The sequence below is a fragment of the Apodemus sylvaticus genome, chromosome 5 (assembly GCF_947179515.1).
Source record: "Apodemus sylvaticus chromosome 5, mApoSyl1.1, whole genome shotgun sequence".
NCBI classification, from domain to species: domain Eukaryota; kingdom Metazoa; phylum Chordata; class Mammalia; order Rodentia; family Muridae; genus Apodemus; species Apodemus sylvaticus.
The window spans coordinates 158,950,101-158,973,932 of NC_067476.1; the positions used below are offsets into that span (position 1 = coordinate 158,950,101).

A 23,832-nucleotide genomic window follows, 5' to 3' on the forward strand; every position below is an offset into this window, starting at 1 on the left:
CGGGATCAGTCATTGGAGACCAGGAGGAGGTGATGTGCCTGCAAGCTGTCTGCAAAGCAACCAGCAGGGGCCAGGTCCTGGTCAGTGTCACCTTACAGAGCCTGAAAAGGTCACTGGCCAGGCCGGGTCCACACAGCTCAGGATGGGTCTGTGCATGGGAAAACTTTAACATTTCCATGTGATTTTTATGACTTCCAGAGAGGAGAAACAGGGCCTGCAGAACCAGCCAAGAAAAACAGGAACTGTACTGCCTGTTGCCACCCAAAATAAATAAGGTCGCTTTTAAATGAACTCTCAAAAGGCCTTGTAGAGGGATACTGCCCAGGTTCCCTAGGGGCGCCATTTGGAGACTGACCACTAGGTGGCACCTGTTCATAACGGCGTCTTGATGGGGGTCTTGCTTGGTCCCTAGCCAAGGTGGCTCCAGACGTGGCAGGGTTTCAGGACATGCCTGCCGGCCTCACTTCTTTCTTCAGATCCTTCCCCCCCCTTTCTTTCTCTTCCTCATATTAGCTGACCTGGAAGGAATCAGAGCCCCCACAGTCAGTGGTTCTCAACCATCCTAAATCTGCACTGCACGTTATGATCCCCAACCACAGAAATAAAGGATTTTCATTGACACTTTGTAACCATAATTTTGCTACTGCTGTGAAATATAAAGATCTGTGCCATCCGGGCGGTGGCGCATGCCTGTAATCCCAGCACTTGGGAGGCAGAGGCAGGCGGATTTCTGAGTTCGAGGCCAGCCTGGTCTACAGAGTGAGTTCCAGGACAGCCAGGACTATATAGAGAAAACCTGTCTCGAAAAAAACAAAATCCAACCCCTCCCCCCCCCAAAAACAAAAACAAGATCTGTGCCTTCCAATGGTCTTAGGCAACCCCTGTGAAAATGCTATTTGACCCTCTCTATACATAGTAAAGAAATAAATGTTAAAAAAGATTTATTTATTCATTCATTTTATGTCTATGAGTACACTGCAGCTGTCTTCAGACACCCCAGAAGAGGGCATCAGATCCCATTACAGATGGCTGTGAGACACCATGTGGTTGCTGGGAATTGAACTCAGGACCTCTGGAAGAATAGCCAGTGTTCTTAACCAATACGCTATCTCTACAGCCCTAATAAATAAATCATTAAAAAAATTTTTTTCAAAAGAAAACTCTTTTTAAAAAAAGAAAAGAAAGAGCTGGGCAGTGGTGGCGCACACCTTTAATCCCAGTCCTTGATTTCTGAGTTCGAGGCCAGTCTGGTCTACAGAGTGAGTTCCAGGACAGCCAGGGCTATACAGAGAAACCCTGCCTAAATAAATAAATAAATAAATAAATAAATAAATAAATAAATAAATAAATAAATAAATCTAGTTGCAACATTGGGTCTACCTTCAGCCCCATAGCTGTAGATTAGACGGTGAAGATATGCCTTTGTTGTTGTTGTTGTTGCTCTTGCTTGCAATGGTTGGCAGGTACCCCAGACTTGGTGCTGTCAGTCACCCAGGTTCTTTTTATCCTGTTGTTCTGCCATTTGTAGTCCGTGTGTGAGTTTGCCTTAAGTTTTAGAACAGTTGCTGGAATTCTACCCACCATGTGTGCAGTCCTCAGAGGAAGGAGTACCAGACAGGGATGGGAGGGGGCGGGTAGCTTCAGTTGTCAACTGAATACAGAGCTACCTGAGGGAGTCGCCATTGAGGGATTGCCCAGAGCTGATTGGCTGTGGACACACAACGAGAGAATACCATGATTGATGACTGACTGGAGAGAAGACAGACCACTGTGGGCAGCGCCGTTCCTAGGCTGGTTGTCCTGGGCTGTCTATCAGAAAGCTGGGTGAATGCGGGCCGGTAAGCGGCATTCCTCCAAGGTCTCTGCCTCAGGACCTGATGTCACTTTTCTCTGTGATGGGGCTGTGAAGTTGTAAGCTGAATAACTAACTGTGTGTGTGTGTGTGTGTGTGTGTGTGTGTGTGCTCCCTGTATCACGGCAGCAGAACAAAATGAGCACAGTAGATTCCCGCCTTTGAAGAACACATCTCGAAGGCTGCACCTACTTCCCACTCGCATCCTATCAGACAGAACTTAAGTCTTACTGTTCTGTCCCCCACGGAATGCTGGGGAAGGAGGCCTGTAGTCCTGATCACTGTGTACCCAGATAAAATTGGGGTTGCACTATTTCAGTTCACAGTAATATCTATCACAGCAGATACCCCCCGAGACCTAGGTGTCCTTGCCAGTTCAAGGCTCTTCCTCAAAGGGAGAACAAGGACGTGTCTCTCTGTGACTGGCATTGAGACTGTCCCCTGCGCCACCCAGCGCCACCCAGCCTCTTCTCTGGGTGGGGTCTGGTGAAGCCACTCCCACAGCCTTCTATCCTGAGAGCCTCTGAGGTGTTCCAGGCTGATGGGGGTCTGGGGGCAGAGGAAGGGCAGGATGGAAGGTGCTTTCTCTTCCAGATTAGGAAGGGCCTAGAGATATAAGATGGCATGCCAAGCTGGTCTCTTTTTATCCTGGAGAACACACTCTGTGTGTTTCTGGGAACTATTAGAATTCTCCGCCCAAAGCAGGGGATAATTACATGTTACTGATCACCAGTCTTCAGGTTTTGTGATCTCTCTTTTAAAAGAGATGTATTTTTACCACGTATTGTGTCGGCAAAAGCCATCTCCTTCCCTCCCCAAAGCCAGGACTGTGATGCAAGACTCTGGGAGAGGAGGGAGGCTGCAAGCTAGCTTTGGTCAGAGGTAGCTGGTGACAGTAAGGGTGTCTGTCTGTGGTCCCCACCTAGAGCAAAGAAGAAAGATCATTTATGGCAGATGTGTTGGGATGCCAAGCTTTTCTGAAGTCCTGTGGAGGTATGGGTCCTGCAACGCAGAACAATCAGTGTGCCTCAGTGTCCCTCTGTCCACTGGGCATATTTGGGCATCTCCTTTTGTTGGCCCTGGGCCTTGAACAAGGCCTTACTCTCTCCCCTTTTCTTAAAAAGAAAAAAAAGATTTATTTATTTATGTATTATATGTAGGTACACTGTAGCTGTCTTCAGACACACTAGGAGAGGGTATCAGATCCCATTACAGACAGTTGTGAGCCACCACATGGTTGCTGGAGTTTGAACTCAGGACCTCCAGAAGAGCAGTCAGTGCTCTTAACTGCTGAGCCATCTCAGCGAGGACTGGGGACACTGGGGTCCCACAGTTCATAACCCAGGACTGGCTTCATCTGAGGTCCCTTCAGAGCATGTGGCACAGGCTGCTTGTCTCTGTCGCTGTCCCTAGCTGTCCCTCTGTGTAACAAAGTGATCTTATTTATCTGCCTTGTCACTTACTGAAGAGTTTAGACACCTGGTTTGTCAGCGGTGTGTGAGACCAGGCCAGGGCGGGAAGTCCAGGCTCCCACCCAGGCCCTCAGAGAAACAATTTCCCAGAAAGGCATTCAAGGGCTAGAGATGGTTTCTTTTTTGGAAAGGTAGACTATCCTGACTGTAGGGAGAGCTACCAGGAGGAAGCGTTCCCGGGGAGCCTACATTAGTCAGCCAATGTCTAGGAGAGGTTTTCCTATTCCTCTCCCCATCAAACTATTTCAGAATTACTTTTCTGCCTTTCCCACATCCAGAACACTACCCTGGGCTGTTTTGAGCTGGGGTCTCACTCTTTTCCAGGCTGGTCCTGCAGCAAATCTCTTACCCCAGCCTCCAGTGTTCTGGGATTATAGGCATGCACAGCTGGATCTCTCTGTCTCTGTCTGTCTCTGTCTGTCTCTGTCTGTCTGTCTGTCTGTCTGTCTCTGTCTGCCTGTCTCTCTCTCTCTCTCTCTCTCTCTCTCTCTCTCTCTCTCTCTTTCTCTCTCATAGAATGTCAGGTATCTTTCTCTGTAATTCTCCACCTTATTTTTGAGTCACGGGCCACGGAGCTCATAGACCGGATGGCCCGAAAGCCTCAGGATTTCCAGGTACTGACAACTCCGGCTCGGGAGCGCTGGGGCCGCAGACACGAACTGCCACACCTGGCTTCTGTGTGGGCATTAGGAATATGAACGTGGGTCCTAAGGCCTGCATGACAGATACTGCACCACTGAACCATCTCCCCAGGCCCAGGTAGACTTTATTTTTTATTTTATTTTATTTTTATTTTCTATATTCTTTGTTTACATTCTGAATGCTTTCCCATTTCCTGGTTCCCCCCTCCCCATCAGTCCCATAAGCCCTCTTCCCTCCGCCCATTTCCCAATCAACCCCCCTCCCATTTCTCTGTCCTGGTACTCCCCTACAATGCTGGATCAAGTCTTTTCAGAACCAGGACCCTCTCCTTCCTTCTTCTTGGATATCATTTGATATGCTAATTGTGTCTTGAGAATTCAGAGCTTCTGGGCTAATATCCACTTATCAGTGAGTGCATTCCATGTGTGTTCTTTTGTGATTGGGTTACCTCACTTAGCATGATATTTTCCAGTTCCAACCATTTGCCTAAGAATTTCATGAATTCATTGTTTTTAATTGCTGAGTAGTGTTCCATTGTGTAAATATGTCACATTTTCTGCGTCCATTTCTCCATTGAGGGACATCTGGGTTCTTTCCAGCTTCTGGCTATTATAAATAAGGCAGCTATGAACATAGTGGAGCATGTGCCCTTATTGCATGCCGGCGACCAGGTAGACTTTATAAGGACAAGAAATATACTTAGTCAAAGCTGGCCATGGCCACTCTCAGGGACGCTGACTGAGGGAGAGAGAATCCTTCACTATAAACTCTCTTCAGCTACAGCAAAGCTCATGAAATTTTCATGACAGCTAAATGGAGTGATTAATGAGTTTGACTCGATGGCTCGGGTTTCCAGATGGTTAATTAAACATCTACCGCGGTGTGTTGTTTCTTTTATTTGTTTGTTTTGTTTCTTCTCCTCCATAGTTTGAGGCCCAGACTCTTCCTTTCCTTCCCCACTATCAGAGCCTCACCTGTGTGTGCCCCGGGCACCGGATCTGAAGTTGGGCACCCAGGAGGCACACAACCAGCACACACAGTGCTCGGCTGGGCTAGCTTCTGCCTTAGGGCTTATGGCTCTCTGTGAATGGTCCAGAGGCTAACGGGGCACCCGCTTATAAGGAACCTCAAAGTCAGGGTGCTAATAAGAGTGGCGGATGTGTGTGGGGACACAGATGAATTGTGGGAGTGACCCTGGAGGAGATATGGCCCAGGAGTCAGCTGGGGCCCGTGCAAGCGGCCCCCAGTGCTCCCCACAAGGGGTGGGGGAGCACTTCTTTGGGCTCCTCCTAAGTTCTCCGAAATGCTGGAGGGGGGTCTGTCTGCCACCAGGAAACTTGCCTTGAAGGTGGGCAGCCAAGTGCCCCTGGTCCAGCTGGCAGCTGCAGCAGTCCCAGAAGAACCGAGACATTCCACAACCTTAGGTAACCCCGACCTGCGGCCAAATGGCGGTCACCCCTGGGGCATGCACTTACATACTGAGGGAAGGTTTTTAAAAAAAAAAAACCCTAGGCCGTAAAGATGACTGTGAAGTAAACTGGCTGTACTGGGTACTCTGTGTGTGGGTGATAAAAAAACCACTGGGCGAGCTCTTTTAGGGGACCTGTGTGCCCCATCCCCAGCTTCCAAGAGCCTTATGTTGAAGCCTAGCACCCAGGAGTAGGGCACCCGTGAACTGCCAGGGCTCCCCTCTGCTCCACTTTTGGGCTCTGAGGACCAAGAGGGCTTGGCACACGGGCCTCATCGGTGTCGATCTGAGGTTGGTCTTCATTTGCAAACAGCTTGCTTTCCCCTGCTCTGGGGTCGGGGTAACATCAGACCTCCTGCACACAGCCTGTGTCTTGGGGTTGACGTCTGAGGGCCATCTAAGCGAGTCTTTCCTAAGACCTTACCTGAGCTTTCCTCAGGAAATGAGGGAAGTCGTTTAACTGTTTGGGGAACTCCTTTAACCCCACCCTTCCTTTATTAGAGCTACTTGTGGGAGCAGGGGTTCCTTCTGACATCCCCCTCCAGCACCGAGTGACCTCAAATAGATGTTGAACAATCTAAGGGCCCTCGGCAGCTATTGTAGCCTCTGTCACTGCGCGTGTCTTGTGTTGCTGCGGAGGATGGGGGCGGGCAGGAAAGGAGAGCTACCCAGCCAAAAAAAAAAAAAAAAGGAGAAAATTCACTCTCCAAAGAACTGTAAAATTTATTGTGTATTGCAGCTTTTCAGAACGCCAACACTGGCACCAAAGATTATAGATACACAGAGAACAGCTTCTTCAGGCCTGGGTACAGTCTCCCACAGTGGTGTGCTCCAGGTATGGAGAAATCCAAAGTGTTGACCAGGAACAGACAGCTGCAAAGCAGGGCACCCCAGAGCGGAGCACAGTGTGCTGGGGAGGGGTGACAGGTGACACAGGAGGTGTGGCCCACTAGACTGTGGTGTGGCAGCTTTTCCGGCTCTCGAGCCCAGAGCGCAGATGAGAACATGTCTCTCATCATCGGTACAATGTTCTGGAAGCTGAGGGACACGGAATGAACCACACAGGTTACCACAGTGACCAAGAACAGAGAAAGATCGAACAGAGACGGTCCTGGCCCCTATTCCTATCACGTGTGGGGTATGGGGGTCACGTCTTAACTTTTTTCTAAAACAACAGACTTCTACGAAGACGGTTCTTTTGCAGCAGGCAAAGTCCTGCAGACCGCAGCTCTATAAAGCTGCCTCACAGCCCCAGGCTCTGCAAAAGCCTTTCCCTTTACACAGCCTGGAGCTCTGCAGGGGGCGGGACCTCTCCGAGCAAGCTCTGGAGATGGTAGTGTGGGCAGAGGGAGTAGGAACTGTCACTTTCTCAGAACCTCCTGGAGCAGCAGATCCCCCCCCCCCCACACACACACACTTTATCAGGCTCGTTCCTCTCCAACCAGCCACGTGCAATGGGACAAGGTAAAGTGTGGATCCACACACACTTAGAGAGTTTGGCCAGAACTCAGGGTCCCACAGTCAGCAGCCTGCAGAAGCTGACAGCCTGGCACCATTGTCTTGCTCAGGACTCGAGCTATCCTGCCTTTGGACAAGCCCTTCCCTTCCAGGTCCTACAACCCATGTCCAAGGGACTTCTCAGTCCAGGGTTGTTACCTGAGGGAGTAGGTGTGCCTTGAAGCCAAATGAACCCGGCAAGCTCCTGCAACAACCCGTTCAAAGAAGCAAGGACAGCCAGTGTGACCCAGAGGACGGTGGGCACACTGGGCCTCGCTTTCGGCTGAAGCCACATACAGAAATGAGGTTTGTTTGATTCCCCACCCCGATGGAAGCAACGTGCAGTATTCCAAAAGAAGGCTGCAGGGCCAGCGGGGGGTGGGGGGGTGGGGGTGGTCTGCAAGCAGGGGACACGCAGGCCAGGGAGGAGTGCACAGGTGAGCTCCCGCGGTAGCCCTTGTAGGACTGGCCCCAGGAGTGAGACACTGTAGGAGTGCCCCCACCCTGAGCCCAGAGGGAGATCTCTTCCTCAGTAAGGCATCGGGGAGCATTCGCACAGGGAAACACGGGACATCTTGGTGACAACAAATGATATCTCTACATGATATTTCCAAGAATCCTCTTTGAGGGAGTGTCCAATGTCAGGTCAACCACTCCTGTCTCCTGGGAAATGCTCTGCCAGGACGGATCTGCAGGGCTCCAGGCTCAGAGTCCGGTGGGGCACCAGGGTAACCTATACTTTAACAAAACCGAGGGTGTACAAACAGGCCTGGACCCCAAAAGATTTTCAAGTGATAAAAAAAAGTGCTGTATATAGGTTACTGCCTGTCTCTCATTTACAGGTTAACATTTTCTGTAGAAAATGGGACTGTCCTATGGATGGGGGTGGGGGATGGGGTCACTCCAGGAATTCTAGCAGATTGGCCTGAGGGACACCTGTTTCTTGTATTCACAGAAGACACAACAGCAAGCCCTCTAGGGGGCCCATCATAACTCACATACTAATTACATCCTGGGAAATGAGACCCCACCCCACCCCCAACCCTGTAAATATGTGGATAAGGCAGTCCAAATGACCACATCAACTACAACTCTTTCTGGGTTGGAGGGGTAATTCCAGGGAGAGTAGGAAAGTCACACTAGAGTCTGAGGGGTGGGCTGGTGTTGGTGGCAGTCTTTCCTAACCCTTTTGGGCTCCCTGAGGGGACACATGGGCTTGTCCCTTTCAATCTTGGGTTGACTGTTAATTGGCTTCTTGAAGTGAAAATCAATATTGAGGGAACTACATGGTCTGAGGTCAAGCCGCCGTCACCCCTCACTCGGCCTTTCCTACGCGCCATCGTGGAATCACTTACATCCGAGCCTCGGGACGCTGGAGTCTAACCCGCCTCTGCACAAAGGGGGCCGCTGTATCCCCGCCCCCGGCACCAAATTCGGGGAGTCACTTTGGCTTTGGGGGATACACCTTGCCCCAAACACTGAACCTTCATAGTTTTTGTGTTTTGAAGAGGAAGAAGAAAAAAAAAACTAAGATTCCTTCGGTAACAGTTTATTTTCATATTGGGAAAGGCATCTGGAACTGAGTGCCTCTGTGGGGGGGTGGGACGGTCCTGACTCAGCTGTAACCCAGAGGGGACACAGGGGACGACGCAGGTCCCCTTCCGCAGGCAGGGAATGTTTAACTGTTCACAGCCTGTCTGGACAGAAGCATCCATCTTGCAGGTGCGTGCCCTGGGGGGCCTGGCTTTCCTGCGCAGTGGGGGCCCTCTGAGACCCGGGGGAGGGTGGGGGTGGGGGAGGGGAAGGGTGGGGGAGGGGGAGGTGGGACACACCCTCGCTGCTCTGTTCAGACTGAAACTCAACATTTCTCCAAGTCTCAACACACTCTCTAGAAGTTTCCATCAAATAAGCACTGATATATTATATTAAAAAATAGTGCAAAATCTCAACATTTATATAAATAGCTCTAAACCCCTGCTTTGTAGGTTTTTTTTTTCTTTACAAGGTAATACACACTTTCGGAGTTGGCACTCAAAAAATTGCCATTTTTTTCTCTTCTAGTTCAGAAAACAACTTTTTTTTTTTGAATAGGCCTCTTCTAATACAAAAATACTCCTGCTCTCCCACATACAGAGTTCTCTTATTTTATATATATTTATATATATATATAATATTGCAGATCTTAAACAAAGGTTTTGTGCAAATATGTCTTTAAAGTTAAGTAAAACCATCATAAACAAAAGAAATTAAGCATTCACCACGGAGCTCAACTAAGAACAATGAAGAAAAGACCAGTGGAGCATTTTCTCTTTTGCCTTCAAGACACGGCTCAATAGAGAAACTTTTTTCTTTTTTCTTTTTGCAAGCTTTCTGAGCTTCTGCATTCAGACCACACAGAACATGTAAATATTTATACATAGACAGGAGAACAACCACACGCCGGGCCACACGGCCGTGTGTCCCCTGACTTCCTCTCTCTCCTCTCTTAAGTGCGGAGTGTTTTTGTTTGTTTGTTTGTTTTTTGCGGTTTCACCTACAGGTGCTTGGTCCCCACTCCTAGAGGGGGTGACCTTTCTGTTTCTCCTTCTCCTTGTTCTCCAGTGGGGCGATGTGAGGGTGATGGAGCCGGGTCCCCTCTAGCAGGGAAGATGAAGGCCCGTTACTTTGCTGGTGCTGGAAGGAGGAGCCGGGGTAGTGACCGATGACCTCACTGTAGGTGGGAGGCGGTCCCTCCACGCGCCCGCCGCTGCTATAGCAGGTGGCGCTGATGCCCGAGTTACTGCTGGGGGGGCAGGGGCCTCCCAGCATGGTGCTGTCTATAAGGTCACTGTCGAAGATGGTCCGGTTGGGGGGCGCGCGCACAGATTCCCGGTTCAGCTCCAGCTGTTGCTCGGGGTCCCGTAGCTGGAGAGTGCAGGGGCCCTGGTAGGGTGGGGGCTCCTCCCCATCAGACAGTGAGATGGTGGGCGGCAGGGCGATTTCGTGCTGCAGGTAGGGGTAGGTGGGCTGGAAACGGCTCCGCTGGACGAAGGGGGGCACAGCGAGTCGGTCGGTGGGCCGAGGCGGGGCGTAGACCTGCGGCTGGAGGCGGGTAGAGCAGGGTTAGAGAGGGAGGCAGACTGATTCAGAGACTGAGCTGTGTGGGCTCGGGAGGGGTTGCCCCAGGTAAATCCCCCCGAAGCCCCTAGAGACAGGGCTGGCTGCAGATGCCGCTGCAGGGGCCTCCTGGAGTCAGGGAGTGCCTGGACAAGACCCGTCCCTTCCCGGAGAGCAGGGGGTAGGGGGGAGGCTCGGTCTTACCTCCGGCATTCCGCCCGACACAGTACTCTCTGAGGGCCAGAGGCATCCTTCCTGTAGGATAGAAAGAGATGCAGGGTCAGCAGTGGACAGAGCCAGTGACACAAGACGCTGCCCATCCTAGATTTGAACTTGTCGTTCTGGAGTGAAGTCTTGGGCTCTTGTATTTCTCATCCTCCAACCTTACCACATCTGTGTGGTCAGAGGCAAGGCCACACCGGCGCTGTCTGTGCCTCCTGTCTGTCTGTCTGTCTGTCTGTCTGCCTCAGTCTCTAGCGGGACTGCTTGCTCCCTGCAGGATCGTGCCCAAAACGCTTAACTTTGACCTCATAGGTTCAGCATTTGAACATGTAGACACACACGCTTGGCTAGAGAAGTTAGTGAATTTAATGTTGAATGTCACAATATAGCTGACCCTCGGGACATCAGAAAGTCACAGGTACCACATACCTCCCCACTCAGAAGCCAGGTCTGACATGTCTCAGCATGCTAAGCCCGTGCCTCAGGCCTTCGGATTGGCCACTCCATGGTGGGACCAGTTCTTTGTCGGATGTTCAGTGCACGGGTCCCTACAGATGATATAACTTAGAGTCTCTCACATCTTTACTCTCAAACACTCAGAGCCTACAGTGTGGCCACATCACCATCCCGTCACCACAGTCCAGATGAAAGCACATCCTTCTAGCACTCAGAACCACACTGGGGCCTGGAGAGATGGCTCAGCGGTTAAGAGCACTGACTGCTTTTCCGAAGGTCCTGAGTTCAAACCCCAGAAATCGCATGGCAGCTCACAACCATCTGTAAAGAGATCAGACACCCTCTTCTAGAGTGTCTGAAGACATCTACAGTGTGCTTACATATAATAAATAAATCTTAACAACAACAACAAACCCACTGGGCGGCATTTGCAGAGGTCCTCCCCCGAGCTGCAGTTCACCCAGTGGCCAGTAGGCGGTTCTGGGGCTTGCACTCGCAGGTGGAGATTGTCTCTCTGATACAGTGGACGGCCCTGGCTGCCCTAAAAACATACAAGCCAGACACACAGGTGTCTCCTGCTGTCTGCATCCCACCGACTGGGGGCTCCCTCCCTCAGATCTGCCCCCTCAGCCACTCGGTCTACCTTGCTGGGCACCTCTGCCTGCTGTATGGTGAAGACTTCCACCCCTGCCATGCAGACACCTCAGGTATACTTAGGAAGGTGTGGCTTCTTCAGGAGGAGTCAGCGGGCCGGCCTTCACTCTGGCTGGCCCCTTCCCACAGGCCTACTCCTCCCTACCCACATATTCTCCCAAATCTGCTTAGATTCTTTTGATGCCAGCCCCACCCACCCACCCACCCACTGCTAGCCCAGCAAACCTCAACTCTCTCACACTCCCCTCAGTGATGAACTGTGACCTGGAAGTGTAAGCTGAAAGGACCCCTTCCTCACCCAGGCTGCCTTAGGTCACAAGGTTTTATCAGACACAGACAAGCACCTAGAACACCAGCCCTCTTCCTTCCTACGCATGGCCTCCTCTCTGCTCGAAATGCCCTGTCTACACGGCTCACTCTCCCTGCAAAGCTGCAGCTGTGCCGCTGCCACAGCCCCTGTGCCTACAGTCTAGTGTGGTTGGCAGCACAGGCTTAAGTTACAGCCATCGATTTTCCCGAACCCCGGGGCTTCAGACAGCTGCTGAGGGGACCCTGTAGTCACTACTGCCAGCCTTAGTCAGCTGTGAGGACAGCCCCTCCCTCCCTCCCTTCCTTCTGGGACTGTGTCCCTTGCCCTGAGGTGGCTTTGGGACTCCTCCTTGCTCCTTCCACACTGTCTGGGGTGCTGGCTCCTGTTATACAATCACTTCTCAATTAGGATGCCTTAGTTCACCACAACTTCTCCGCAGCCTCTCCCTCTGGACCTCTCCCCAAAGCAGGAGTCTGCTAGCCATTTCTACAAAGGGTCAGAATAAAAGTTTCTGTATGCATGAACTATCAAAGAATAACTAAAAACATATATATATACTGGAGGTGGGGGATTTCCTTACAGTCTCTGTTTTGTTAAATCCTAATAGCTCATAAACACTAACAGGCATGGTTGTGTGCCAATAAAGCTTTATTTACAAACCCAGGCATACAGCCCTTGGGCCAGGCCAGTTTGTGGAGGCCTGATGATGCCCTTACTTCTGGCTGCAATTCGAGACTGAGAGCTACTACCTGTGTGGAAAGTCCCTTTGGTCAGCTTCCAGACATGGCTGACTGTCCCTGCAACTCCACAGTGACAATCGTTCCCTTCCTGTGGACAGGTAGTCACCATCAAATTCTGCAAAGCAATCCTCTGGCAGGCGGAGAGCTGGTCGCTACCCTGCCCCAGGTTGAGAAGGGTCTGGATTCCTCTGAAGTTGCGTGTGGATCCGCGCCTGGGTTTCTGCTCTGGCTGAGCCCTGTGTCTGGTTTTACTATGGTGTTCTGCCTTTGGCCTCAGAAGGAGGACTGGTGGCAGACAGTGCTTCTTCCATGGGGAGCAGGAGACCTAGGCTCAGGGTTGATCAGAATATGGATTCATCTCAGAACCTAACTGAGCTCCTGGTCTGAGGTGACCTCACTGATAAACCACACTCCCCAGGGGTAAGACAGGCTATGTGGAGATGGGAACCGATCGTCTCAATGAACACTTGAAGTTGGTGGATGCTGAGGAGAGGGCTTGAGGGCCAGGCTCCTCCTCTACCAGGTCTGAGGAGAGGTGATCTTCCAGTAAGGGTTGTGTGTGGAGATGGATCTGCGGCCTACTCACATAAGTAGGAGGGGAGCCTCACCCCAGTTGCCAGAGACATCTGAGGGGCAAGGCGCCGGGTAGGCCGTCCAGCCAGTCTAGTGTGACATACCAAGCCCAGGCAGACAACAGCTGTATCTAGATCTCTCTGGGAGGTCACAGGGCCTGGAGACACCTCTGATGTGCTATGTTGGAAAGAGAGAGAGTCCCGGGGGACTGTCACCTTCTGTTCTAGGCCTCCCCTGGGTCCCCTGATTATCCAGCCGTGGTACTGGGGAGACAGTGAAGGAGCCACTCAGTGTCTGGGGAGGAGGGCTGGGCTTTTCTCTGTCACAGCAGCAGCTGAGCTCAGGTGTCCTCATAGAATGAGCTGCGTTCTCTACCATCTGTACCCAGAGCCTCTGTTCTCACACCCCACACTCTTGGCTAGCCACACCCCACAAGAGGCTATGGGATCTTTGTTAGCACCACCTGGAAGCTGTTCTGGCCTCAGGTGAGTTAATCTCTGAGCCCTAGTTAATCCTCTGTGAGGGAGTGAGCCCAGGCCTTCACTGAAGGCTGGTGCTCTGCAAAGAGCATAGGCTAGGCAGCTGGCAGGCAGGATTCCTACACAGCAGGTGCTGGACTTGTCCTCTGGCTGAGTGGAGCCCCAGAGTCTCTGTCACGGCTCTTGCCCTGATGAACTGGTGACGCACTGAAACTAGTCCTGACGCAAGCAGAGATGCCCAAACCTGCCAGGACCAGCCCTGCTCCTCGGGCCATGGCCAGTTCTATCTTGGCTTAGCCCTTAGTCTCTGGGCGCCTCTGCCAGCCCGGGACACCCCAAACTGGGGCACTGTGCCCAGCAGGGTTAGCCTATCCCATCCTCCCTGCACCTGCGGAGCCGTCCTGGAGGCGGGCTTGTATATGTGCTAGCTCCCTCTTGTCTTGGGCTTCCTAGCCTGTACTGTGAGGCACAGAGACTATGCCCCCTTCACCCCACAGTTGCTGACTGTGAACACCTGAGGGTAGGGCGGAGCTTCCTAAAGGGGCCTGATGTCACAGCCAGGAGGGGCAAGTCCTACCGGCACGAAGTGACTGCCCAGACACTGACTCTGTCCAGGGAGGACAGGACACTGTTGGATCCCAGCTAGCCCCTGATGATCTCAGAGCTAAAGCATCAAAACACACGCTTATGACGTCAGCCAGGATGATCCCCTCTGGGGCAGTGACTGTCTCTCAGGAACAGAGGGCAGTTTTAGATCCCCAGCTTTTCTTGGCATGTGTATTCTGAGTGTGCATGTACGTGTGTGCATGTGTATGTGCATATGTTTGTGTATGTAAAACCCTTGCTTGCTTGCATAGAGACCAAGTGAGTGTGTGTGCATGAATGTGTCTGTGTAAAACCTTTGCTTGCTTGCATAGAGACTTGAGTGTGTGTGCATGAGTGTGCGTGCGTAAAACCCTTGCTTGCTTGCATACAAAGTGAGTGTGTGCATGCATGTGAGTGTCTGTGTAAAACCTTTGCTTGCTTGCATAGAGACTTGAGTGCGTGTGCATGTGTGTGTGTAAAACCTTTGCTTGCTTGCATAGAGACTAAGTGAGTGTGTATGCATGTGTGTGTATATGAGTGTGTGTGTGTAAAACCCTTGCTTGCTTGCATAGAGATCAAGTAAGTGTTTGTGTGTGCATGCGTGTATGTGTGTGTGTGTGTGTGTAAAACCTTTGCTTGCTTGCATAGAGACTAAGTGAGTGTGTGTGTGAGTGTGTATGTACCTCTGGGTACATAAGTTACTCTAGGTGACTGACCGCCCATGGAAGGATGTGTATGATTTGGTACTAGCCACAATCTCCCTCAGGCTGACAAGAGGCCCAGCACGCAGGGGAAGTTTGCCTCCTGGGCTCTAAGGACAGCTGAGCCCCAGGACACTGGACTCTGGTCCCAAGGCTGGCTATGTTTGGTCCTCTGTCTCTCTTAAGTCTCCAGTTGTAAGGCTCAAAGGCGCTCACACGAACCTCTCACGCACAGCTTCCCCCAAAGCCGGACACCCCTAACGTGGAGCCCCAGCCTGCGTAAGACTTTCTGCCATCCACAGTCCTAGAATGGTCCTGCCTAGTCTCCTGTGCCCGGGGAGCTTGGGCTCACAGAGAGCACTCAGCAGAGAGCTGGCAGGCGAGGTGTCATGTGGGCGAGGCTGCCTTCCAGCCAGGAGGCTAGCTTACTGTGTCAAGCCTAGACTGCCCAGGAGGCGCCCTATGCTGCCTCATCACACCTGAGGAGCCAGACGGGGCTCAGGCCATGGGAGGGGCCTTGGTGTCCGGTTGCTTCCATGGCCTTCTAAGACACTTGGGCTACATGGCCCAAGTGCTAGTGGCGTGTTGCCACCTCCTTCCATCTAGGTCACAGCCTCGAGACCAGGGACATCTTTCCCACACCTCTGCCCTGGTGGGCAGGCAGTCAAGCAGCAGCTGCCGTCTCTTTGTTCTGTCTCATCTGGCTTCTCAGCGGCTTTAGGAGGCCGGACCTCCCACCACATGCCCTAGCCGTCTCCCCCGAGCGGTCTCCCCGAAAATGGTGCCCACTCAGCCCGTAGTCATGGAGATCAAGCCAGCTCCCAACCCCACCCACACCGTGGGGTTCCTCTGAGGAGCCCACAGAATCATATCTGACCCTCTTGCTCCCTCTGGGAAGGCAGTGGGAGCCATTTCTAGAGGCAGCACTGGGCCCTCAGGCTCATGTCTACCTCAAAGGTGCAAATTCTTAGTTTCCCTCCAGCCAAACCTTCATGTGCTCCCGGTATCCTGAACCTCTCAGAGCACAAGCCTCCTCCATCTCCCGTTCCTGCTCCACTGACTAGAGGCAGCAGCAGGTGCTGGGCCCTCAGCCCTGTTCCTGTGAGCACCAGGTGGGGGGCTAAGGTGAAAGTTCTGTCAGTGTCCCATGCGGCAGCTGGAAACCTGCTTACCGAGGACAGCCCGTCATCTCTCCTCCTGGCCTGGCTGTGTCGGCTGATGAAGGAGCGGGCTGACAGCTTGTAGTGGCTCAGCAGACACGTGATCATCACCACCATCACCATCATCACCACGACGATGACTACGATCTGCACGAACTCCAGCTCCGCTGTGGGGCAGAGGACACGTAGACATTAGGGTCGGCCCCCAAAGGCTCTCATCTACACAGGCTGGGGACTTGGGCACAGGAGAGAGACAGCTCAGAGACTCTGTCCAGAACGTGGCCCAGTCCCAGCCATGGACACCCATGAAGACTCGGTCCCACCCACAGAGATGCCTGGCTCGGCCTGGCGCTTGGAAAGGAACTTGTAATTTGAATCCCTGTGGCTAGGGTCCTTTCCCTTATGGGACCTGGGGGCGGGGGGGGGGGGGGGAACGGTGGGAAGAAGAGGGGCTCGTGTGGGCTGGAACCAGATGTGGACAGATGTAGAAGCACCACATGGGTGTGTGTGCGTAAGACCAGTCCAGCACAGGGCCCTCCGATATCCCAACACCCACACAACCCAGCAAGCAATGCTTCGATCTTCCCGCCCTCAAAACAACAGCCCCTCTTACACACCCAACCCTCCCCCACACCAGCCATACCAACCCTCCCCACACCAGCCATACCCAACCCTCCCCCACACCAGCCATACCCAGCCCTCCCTCACACCAGCCATACCCAACCCTCCCCCACACCAGCCATACCCAACCCTCCCCCATACCAGCCATACCCAACCCTCCCCCATACCAGCCATACCAACCCTCCCCACACCAGCCATACCCAACCCTCCCCCACACCAACCATAGCCAACCCTTCCTCACAGCAGCATCCCACCCTGCCTATGTATCCCCCAAAGGATATTCCAATACTCGACCAGTACTCCAACCCTCCTACACACACCCCCAAAAGCCCAATAGTTCAGCACGCAACTCTTCTTCATCTGCCAAATGGGCATGCTCCTATGTCAGCGCTCTCACATACTAACGCTGAAAACTTCCCAAACACCCTAACATAACAGTACAACACCCCTAAAGTAACAGTTCTATACCCCAGTGTTCTTTACATCAACTTTCCAACCCTTGCATCCTTCAAAACAACAGCTTAAGGTTTTGTACATCCTCTACAATGTTGGGGTCAACACTCTTAAATCTCAGACACTCAAAAAAAACCCTTCTGCACTCCTCCAAACAGTCCACCACCCCCACACACCTCAGCACCGCCACGGGCAGCCCCCAAAACCATACTCTTGACACCCATCCGGAAAATAAAGTCAGCAAAAAAAGAAAAACCGGGCCAAACCTGCTACACACCTCAGACACCCCAGTAAAACACAGGGCAACACACACACACACACACACACACACACACATACACACACACCTCTTAGCCACAGGGATAAAAGAAAACATACCACACAGATAACATATAAAGAACACATACTACACAGGCACACGAATGCAGACCCAACCACCACACAGGGTCATGGCCACGGGCCTCTCCTAGTGAAGGCCACAGACACACTCCAGGTGTGGCTCTTGTTAGGATCTCTTTTGTTTCAGAGGCACCGTCCCTGGGCCCCTTCCGCACCCCCTCCCCCTGTTTTCCGATTTAGTTTCTTTCCCTCTAGAAGGAGGAAAAGCCCCCCAGTGCCGGTGCCAGGAAGCGAGAAGACTATTTTGACACTGCTTAAGCGGTGGTTCTGCTGAGTCTGTGGGCCGAGGCTCAGCAGCTGGCTGCAGCTGGTGCCAGCAGAGCCCCCAGCACACAGCAGGACGCCAGGAGTCTTGCAGGACACTGGATTAGCAGAGGGACAGCAGGCAACCCAAAGGCCCCGCCTGAGGAGGTGAGACACAGTGATCAGCCTCCCCAGCAGTGGAGGGGAGACCCTGGGGAGCACTCCCTGCTGTAAGAGGGGAGGGACCCCAAGGCCACAAGTTCAGTTGCAAGGTGGCTGACTCAGCTCTCTGTGCTTATGAGAGACAGGAGCTGAGGAGGCGCTGAAAGCCACCGTAGGCCCAAACCTCAAACCCGAGCCCCGGGTTAACTCTCTCCTGCCACCACCACGGTTTCCCTGTTCCTTCTGCAGGGCAGCACATCAAAGATGGGCACTCAACTGTGCCTGAATGGGTAGCGGCTCAGAGCTGTCCCAGGCGACCCCTGTCCCAGGCTATCCCTCAGCCCCAGCCGGGATACCATCTTCTCTTCCTGCTCCCGCAGGTCCATCACACTGCTGGGCCACTGCGTGTGCTATGACTACATTTAGTCAGTTCATGCTATGCTCCCGAACTCCTTAGTACCCAGGACGCTTCTCCCACAGCCGAACGACCCTGTTAAGTTCGGTGAGGCTTAGATTGTTCCTTCCCCTGATGTAAGTGTGTTCCCAAGCCCTGCTGAAGGGCAGAACCTCAAGATGAAACACAGAGCCATGGGGGAAGTGTCACAGAGTCCCAGTGCCCTCGACTACATGCCTGGGCTGCACTTCTGAGCAGGCCCACCTCACCCTGGAGGAGCCAAGCGGGGACAGTGTGAGGTGTTAACCGACAAAGACTGTTGGGCTTCACCTGTGCCTCAAGTAGGCACCATTATGTCCAGAGCCTGAATGGGGCCTCAGTGAGGTCCGGGACTGGGTCATTGAAGCTATGCTCCAGTCTCCCCAGGAGAGGTGGGACCGGGGCTGGACAGTTTGGCCTGAATGTGCTGGGCACTTAGGTCTGGCTGTCGGGACCCAGGATAAAGCCCTGCATTCAAGGACACAGGGCCTGCTTTGTGCAATGCCCCCCACTCCTCCCTGAAACCCTGTGAACCCTCATCCTGGCAGAGACACCCCTCTGGATTTCTCTGGGGCTTCTGCCCACATCAGGCCTAAAAGGAATGGGGAGATGCAGGCAGCCTTTGTTCCTGTCCTCTGGCGGCCCGAGGGACTGGGTATAGACTGCTGCTCTCCTCCTAGGGTGGTCTGGGACCATGGGAAGACTGGACAGACAGGATCTGAGGCAGCAGGGTTGGCAGAAGCTGACAGGACGCAGGGACAATGGGCAAGGGCCCTGCAGGGTCTGGGGTTGACAAGTCTGGGTTCCTACATCTAGAAAGTAGAATTGTTCCCCCAAAGTGAGGGGAGGAACTCAATACACACGAATCTGGCCACTGGGTTCCATGACTATCAACTCTGGCAAGACCCAGGCCCAGAAAATGCATAAGCCAGGAGGAGAAACCACAGACCCAACACGAGAATCAAGTCCACGGAACTGTCTGTGGCCGGCCATCAAGCAGGACAGGAAATGCCCACAACATTGCTCCCCACATGGTCCCCAGCACCCACTGACCCACAGTAGGGTGTTGGGTTAGGAACAGACTACCAGAGAGGAGTCCCTGTGCCTCCAAGGCAGCCACACAGGCACATCCCGCGTGAGGACAGCTTCCTCGTGATTTCACAGAGGCCGGGTACAGCTGGACCCATCCCTGGCAAGGCTGGGCAGACAAGTCACGCCACGGGGTGTCCACGTCTTGCCACAGGGTGTCCACACCACGTTCCCTGCAGCAGAGCCGAGAACACACTCTTACAAGAAAATACAGGTTATAAGTGAGGTGAAGCCAGCTTGTCTCCTGTCTGCTGTCTGTCCCAGTGCTTGGGAGGGTGAGGCAGGAGGGCTGAGGCTAGGCCATGAGCAGCCTGCTCTACACCAAGAGTTTCAGGCCAGTGTGCCTCACAGGGTGAGACCTTGTCAGTAAATAAGAAAAGGAAGCCGATGACATCCTAATGCAGTTATAAAACATTTATCTAGGAGTGTGGCAACACGGGACACCTCCACGGCTGGTCCCTAAGGGGCCTTGGCTACATGAGAACCTGCCTCAAAACAAACGTGGCAGGCATAGTGGCACACACCTTAAATCCCCACAAGGGCCGGAACTTGACTCTGTGACTGGGAGGCCACCGGCACTTCAGTTCCAGCTGTTAAGAAGGTGACATCCTTCTGCCCATGTCTTTGGCAGCTGCTCTAGAGAAGGGCTGGAACCCCAGCCTTCCTCTCCTTCCCAATGCTCTCTGAGACCCAGGAGGAGCAGAAGGGCTCCAGCCCCCTGGTATGGGGTGAATGTGCTGGCCCCTCACCCCTCTACCCCCTCCTACCCCCCACACTCCCCCCACACCCTGGCTTCTGGTTCTGAGTGCAGCGCAGAGAGGCTGGAGAGCTGGGCAGATCCCGTGAGCCTTGGTGGGGGTTTTCCAGGACCAGAGGATCCCCCCCAAGCCTGCCCCTGGGGGCTGCCTCAGGGGAGGGCATCAGCGTCCTTCCCAGTTAACAAGCCGTCTGCGCCAGACCCTGTCTGGCCTGCAGGCCGCACACAGAGGAATTAGGAATTGGCACTGTCTGAAATTTATGAAAATCTAATCTCGTTAGGCCAGCCTGGTGGAGACCCGGTGGGCGGTCTCATTGTCATTCGGAGGAGTCCCAGTCGCTGGGGTTCCGGCCACTCCATCAACAACCCTCCCCCACTGCCTCTTGTATCTGAATATGAACCTGCTCCCCCTTGCCCTTGAACTCAAATAAAATTAGACTAGAAGGAATAACTCCGTCATTTCTCGGGTGCCACGGCAAACACCCCTGAAGGCTCATTTATTTCTTAACGGAAAAACTTTCTATGTTTTTTTTTTTTTTTAATTGCCTGCCCCCTCCAGAAGGATTGGAGAGAAGGCAGCAGCAGGTTCTGGTTTTCAGGACAGACTGCCCGGTTCTGCTAGGATCTAGCTCTGGCTGGCTGACCTTGAATGACCCGGTAACACTCCCCACGCACCGCACCGGCATCTCTGGTCACTGCTACTTTGAGGGGGAAGAAGAGAGAAGTTTCATGAGCGTCAGGAAGGGCCCTCGCATTCTCGGTAGCTTTGTTTGCTTTTTCCTTCCAAGACAGTCTCATGATGTAGCTCAGGCTGCCCTGGAACTCACTGTATGAATCAGGCTAGCCTCCAAACTCAAAAATTCACCTGCCTCTGCATCCCAAGTGCTGGGGCTAAAGGCCATATACGCCCAGCTTGTTTTGAGACAGGTTTTTACATAGCCAAGGCTAGCCTCCAACCTGACGTACAGCCAAGGGTAGTTCTGAACTTCTGATAACCTGCCTCTATCTCTCGCAGAGATTATAGACACCAAGCTAGGCATAGGGAGTGAGGTCCACAGCCCAAGGTCCTGGGTTCTAACCCTAGCCTGTGATTTACTGTGCGGAGGTGGGGGTGGGGAGGAAATATCTCCTCAAGGATAAGGTGAATGCAAGCTGCTCTCCGCGGTCCACCGTTTGTGACTATTTCTCCTGACACCCACTCTTGGGCTCTCTCTCACCCCTGATTCCTATTTCTGTTCCTTAGTAGCAGTCCCTGTCCCCATCAGGACCCTTGCTGCTTCTAGGAATGTTTTATTACATTGGCATACATGCTTGTTCCTGTCAGTACTTTCTGGTCTTTGCCTCAACATCAGCACCTCAGGGATGTCCCGAGGGCACACATGCTGGGGCGGTCCTTTGTACCCAAATGCTGGGCCCCATTCTTTAGGGTTTTTTTCTTTCTTTTTTTTTTTTTTTTTTTGGTTTGCTTGCTTTTTGTAGCATTCATCCAGAATTCCCTATAGGACCCCAGTTCATGCCTTGCACCCCTCTCTAGAATATTGGTCTGAGCATACTCTCTGTGGTGTCCCCAGTATTCAGGGAAGTGCATATAACACACGCATCAGATCACATGCGCACATGTTTTCTCTTGTGAGGGGGGTAGTGTGCCTGTGTGGGCTTGCAGGAGAGGTTGGGACCAACAGAACCAGATGGCTTCCCAACAGCAGCCAAGGCCACAGCAGGGCCCTGGGCCCAGGGAAGACTGACAAGAGGCCACCAAACAGGATGAGCCAAGTGCTGGGAATGGCTCACTCACTGGTCAAGTGTTTGACTCATCTGTGAGATGTCAGCCATGACAGCCCATACCCACCATCCCAGCACCCGAGCCTGGGCTCATCAGCCTAGCCAGCCTCTGGTAACTGGAGAGCCCCAAGGTCCCGGAAACTCTGCCTCAAAAAACTCCTGAGAAACAATACCAGAGACTGACCTTTGGCCTCTATGCCCAAGTTTGAAAAAAAAAAAAAAAAAGCATGCACACCGACTCTTCCAGAGATCCTGAGTTCAAATCCCAGCAACCACATGGTAACTCACAACCATCTTTAATGAGATCTGATGCCCTCTTCAGCTACTCACATATAATAAATAAATATATCTTTAATAAATAAATACATATGTAAGTAAATAAATAAACAAATAAATAAAAGTAGAGCTTTTCTACCCAAATCTCACTTTGAGGGGGGCACAGAAATCAGCAGGTATGTGCAAAGTGACAATTATGGGGACCCAGAGCACATCTTGCCCTACCCAGGAAAGGGGATATCCCCTCCACGGAAACACTTCTGTATATGACAGTTATGAATGTACACAATTAAATTTATATTACAAGACAGGCGGGCATTAAGAAACAAGTCCATTTCCAAAGCAACCTAACTTGTAACAAGACACTCAGGTAGTCTCTTTGCCAGGATTGTCACCCATGTGGGGGAAAACTGTATGCAGTACAGTAGTGGCCGGTGTATGCATACCCTCCACAAGGCAGGAGGGCACTGGGCACTCCACAGATTCCCAGGCGTGCATGAGACAGTGAGCTAGACATTTCCCTTAGGCCTTTTCTCTTTATGTGGGAGAGGGTAGTGACATGTGGCCACACCCAAATCACCACCTGGTGATAGCCAATAGCCCAAGGACTATTGTCAACACAAGGGAGAACTAAGAGACAAAGGTGTTCTGTCTGGGCCTCTGCAACGAGGAGGAGGAGGAGGAGGAGGCTCTGAGACCATTCCTTCCCCATCATGTTCTACATGGGTGGTTGGGGCCCATCTGGCCTCCCCACATCTCAGTACTGTTCCATCCGTCTGTCTATCCATTCATCCATCCACCCACCCACCCACCTACCCATCTATCCATCCATCCGTCCATTCATCTGTCTGTCCACACATCCATGTATCCACCCATCCACACACCTACCCATCCATCCATTCATCCATCCATCCATCCCATCCATCCACTCGTCCATCTATCCATCCACCCACCCATCCATGCATCCATCCACTCATCCATCCACCCACCCATCCATCCACTCATCCCATCCATCCACTCATCCCATCCATCCACTCATCCATCCATCCATCCATCCATCCATCCATCCATCCATCCATCCATCCATCCATTCTCTTCCACATCTCTACCCACTCATTCATCCATGTTTACATCTGTCTGTCTACCACCCATCCTCCATCTATCCAGGCTCTCATCCATTCTCCATTCGTCTTCTTTTCCCTTGCTAGAATCATGACTGACACTTCGAGCCCTAAGAAGCTCTAGTCTCAGATCATGATACCTACACATCCTTGCACCTCCTGTGTGGCCCAGTTTGCTCCTCAGCTAACCCTTCCCTGGGCAGGAATCCTTACACGGGGTCAGAAACACATCAACTCTGCAGCCTCTTCAGCCGGAGCCTGTCCAGCAGGGAGGGGAGTGGACAGCAGAGGCCCCGCAGGGGTCTGCCCGCTGAAGGAGGGACAGACACTAAGGAGCCACTGAATGGAGCCCTGGTTTTGCACGCTTCTTCTGGTTTGGTACCTTGAGCTGGTATGCAAAGGACTGTCGGGTGGAGGTGGGCTGGCTTCTCCCTCGTGGGCAGAGGGTGCAGTTCAGATGCCCACTCAGGAACATGGACCTGCATCTCCACCTCCGTGCTAAGCTGCCGAGGCTGTGCTGCAGGAGGTGAGTACACAGGAGGTCAGCACTGAGCTTCAAGCACCCAGTGAGACCTCACGTGCATGCTGA

General features: G+C 52.6%; 1 protein-coding gene across 1 annotated transcript in view; it reads right to left on the reverse strand.

The window, feature by feature from the left end:
* Positions 1-8,464: 8,464 nt before the first annotated feature.
* Positions 8,465-23,832, reverse strand: part of Pmepa1 (prostate transmembrane protein, androgen induced 1) — a 50,880-nt gene continuing 35,512 nt past the window's right edge. Inside the window, exons 2-4 of the mRNA XM_052184448.1 lie at positions 15,920-16,074; positions 10,232-10,282; positions 8,465-10,012 (exon numbers count right to left, since the gene is read on the reverse strand). Of these exons, the coding sequence (XP_052040408.1) occupies positions 9,488-10,012; positions 10,232-10,282; positions 15,920-16,074 (731 nt within the window). The 3' untranslated portion in view covers positions 8,465-9,487. The remainder of the gene's footprint in view (positions 10,013-10,231; positions 10,283-15,919; positions 16,075-23,832) is intronic.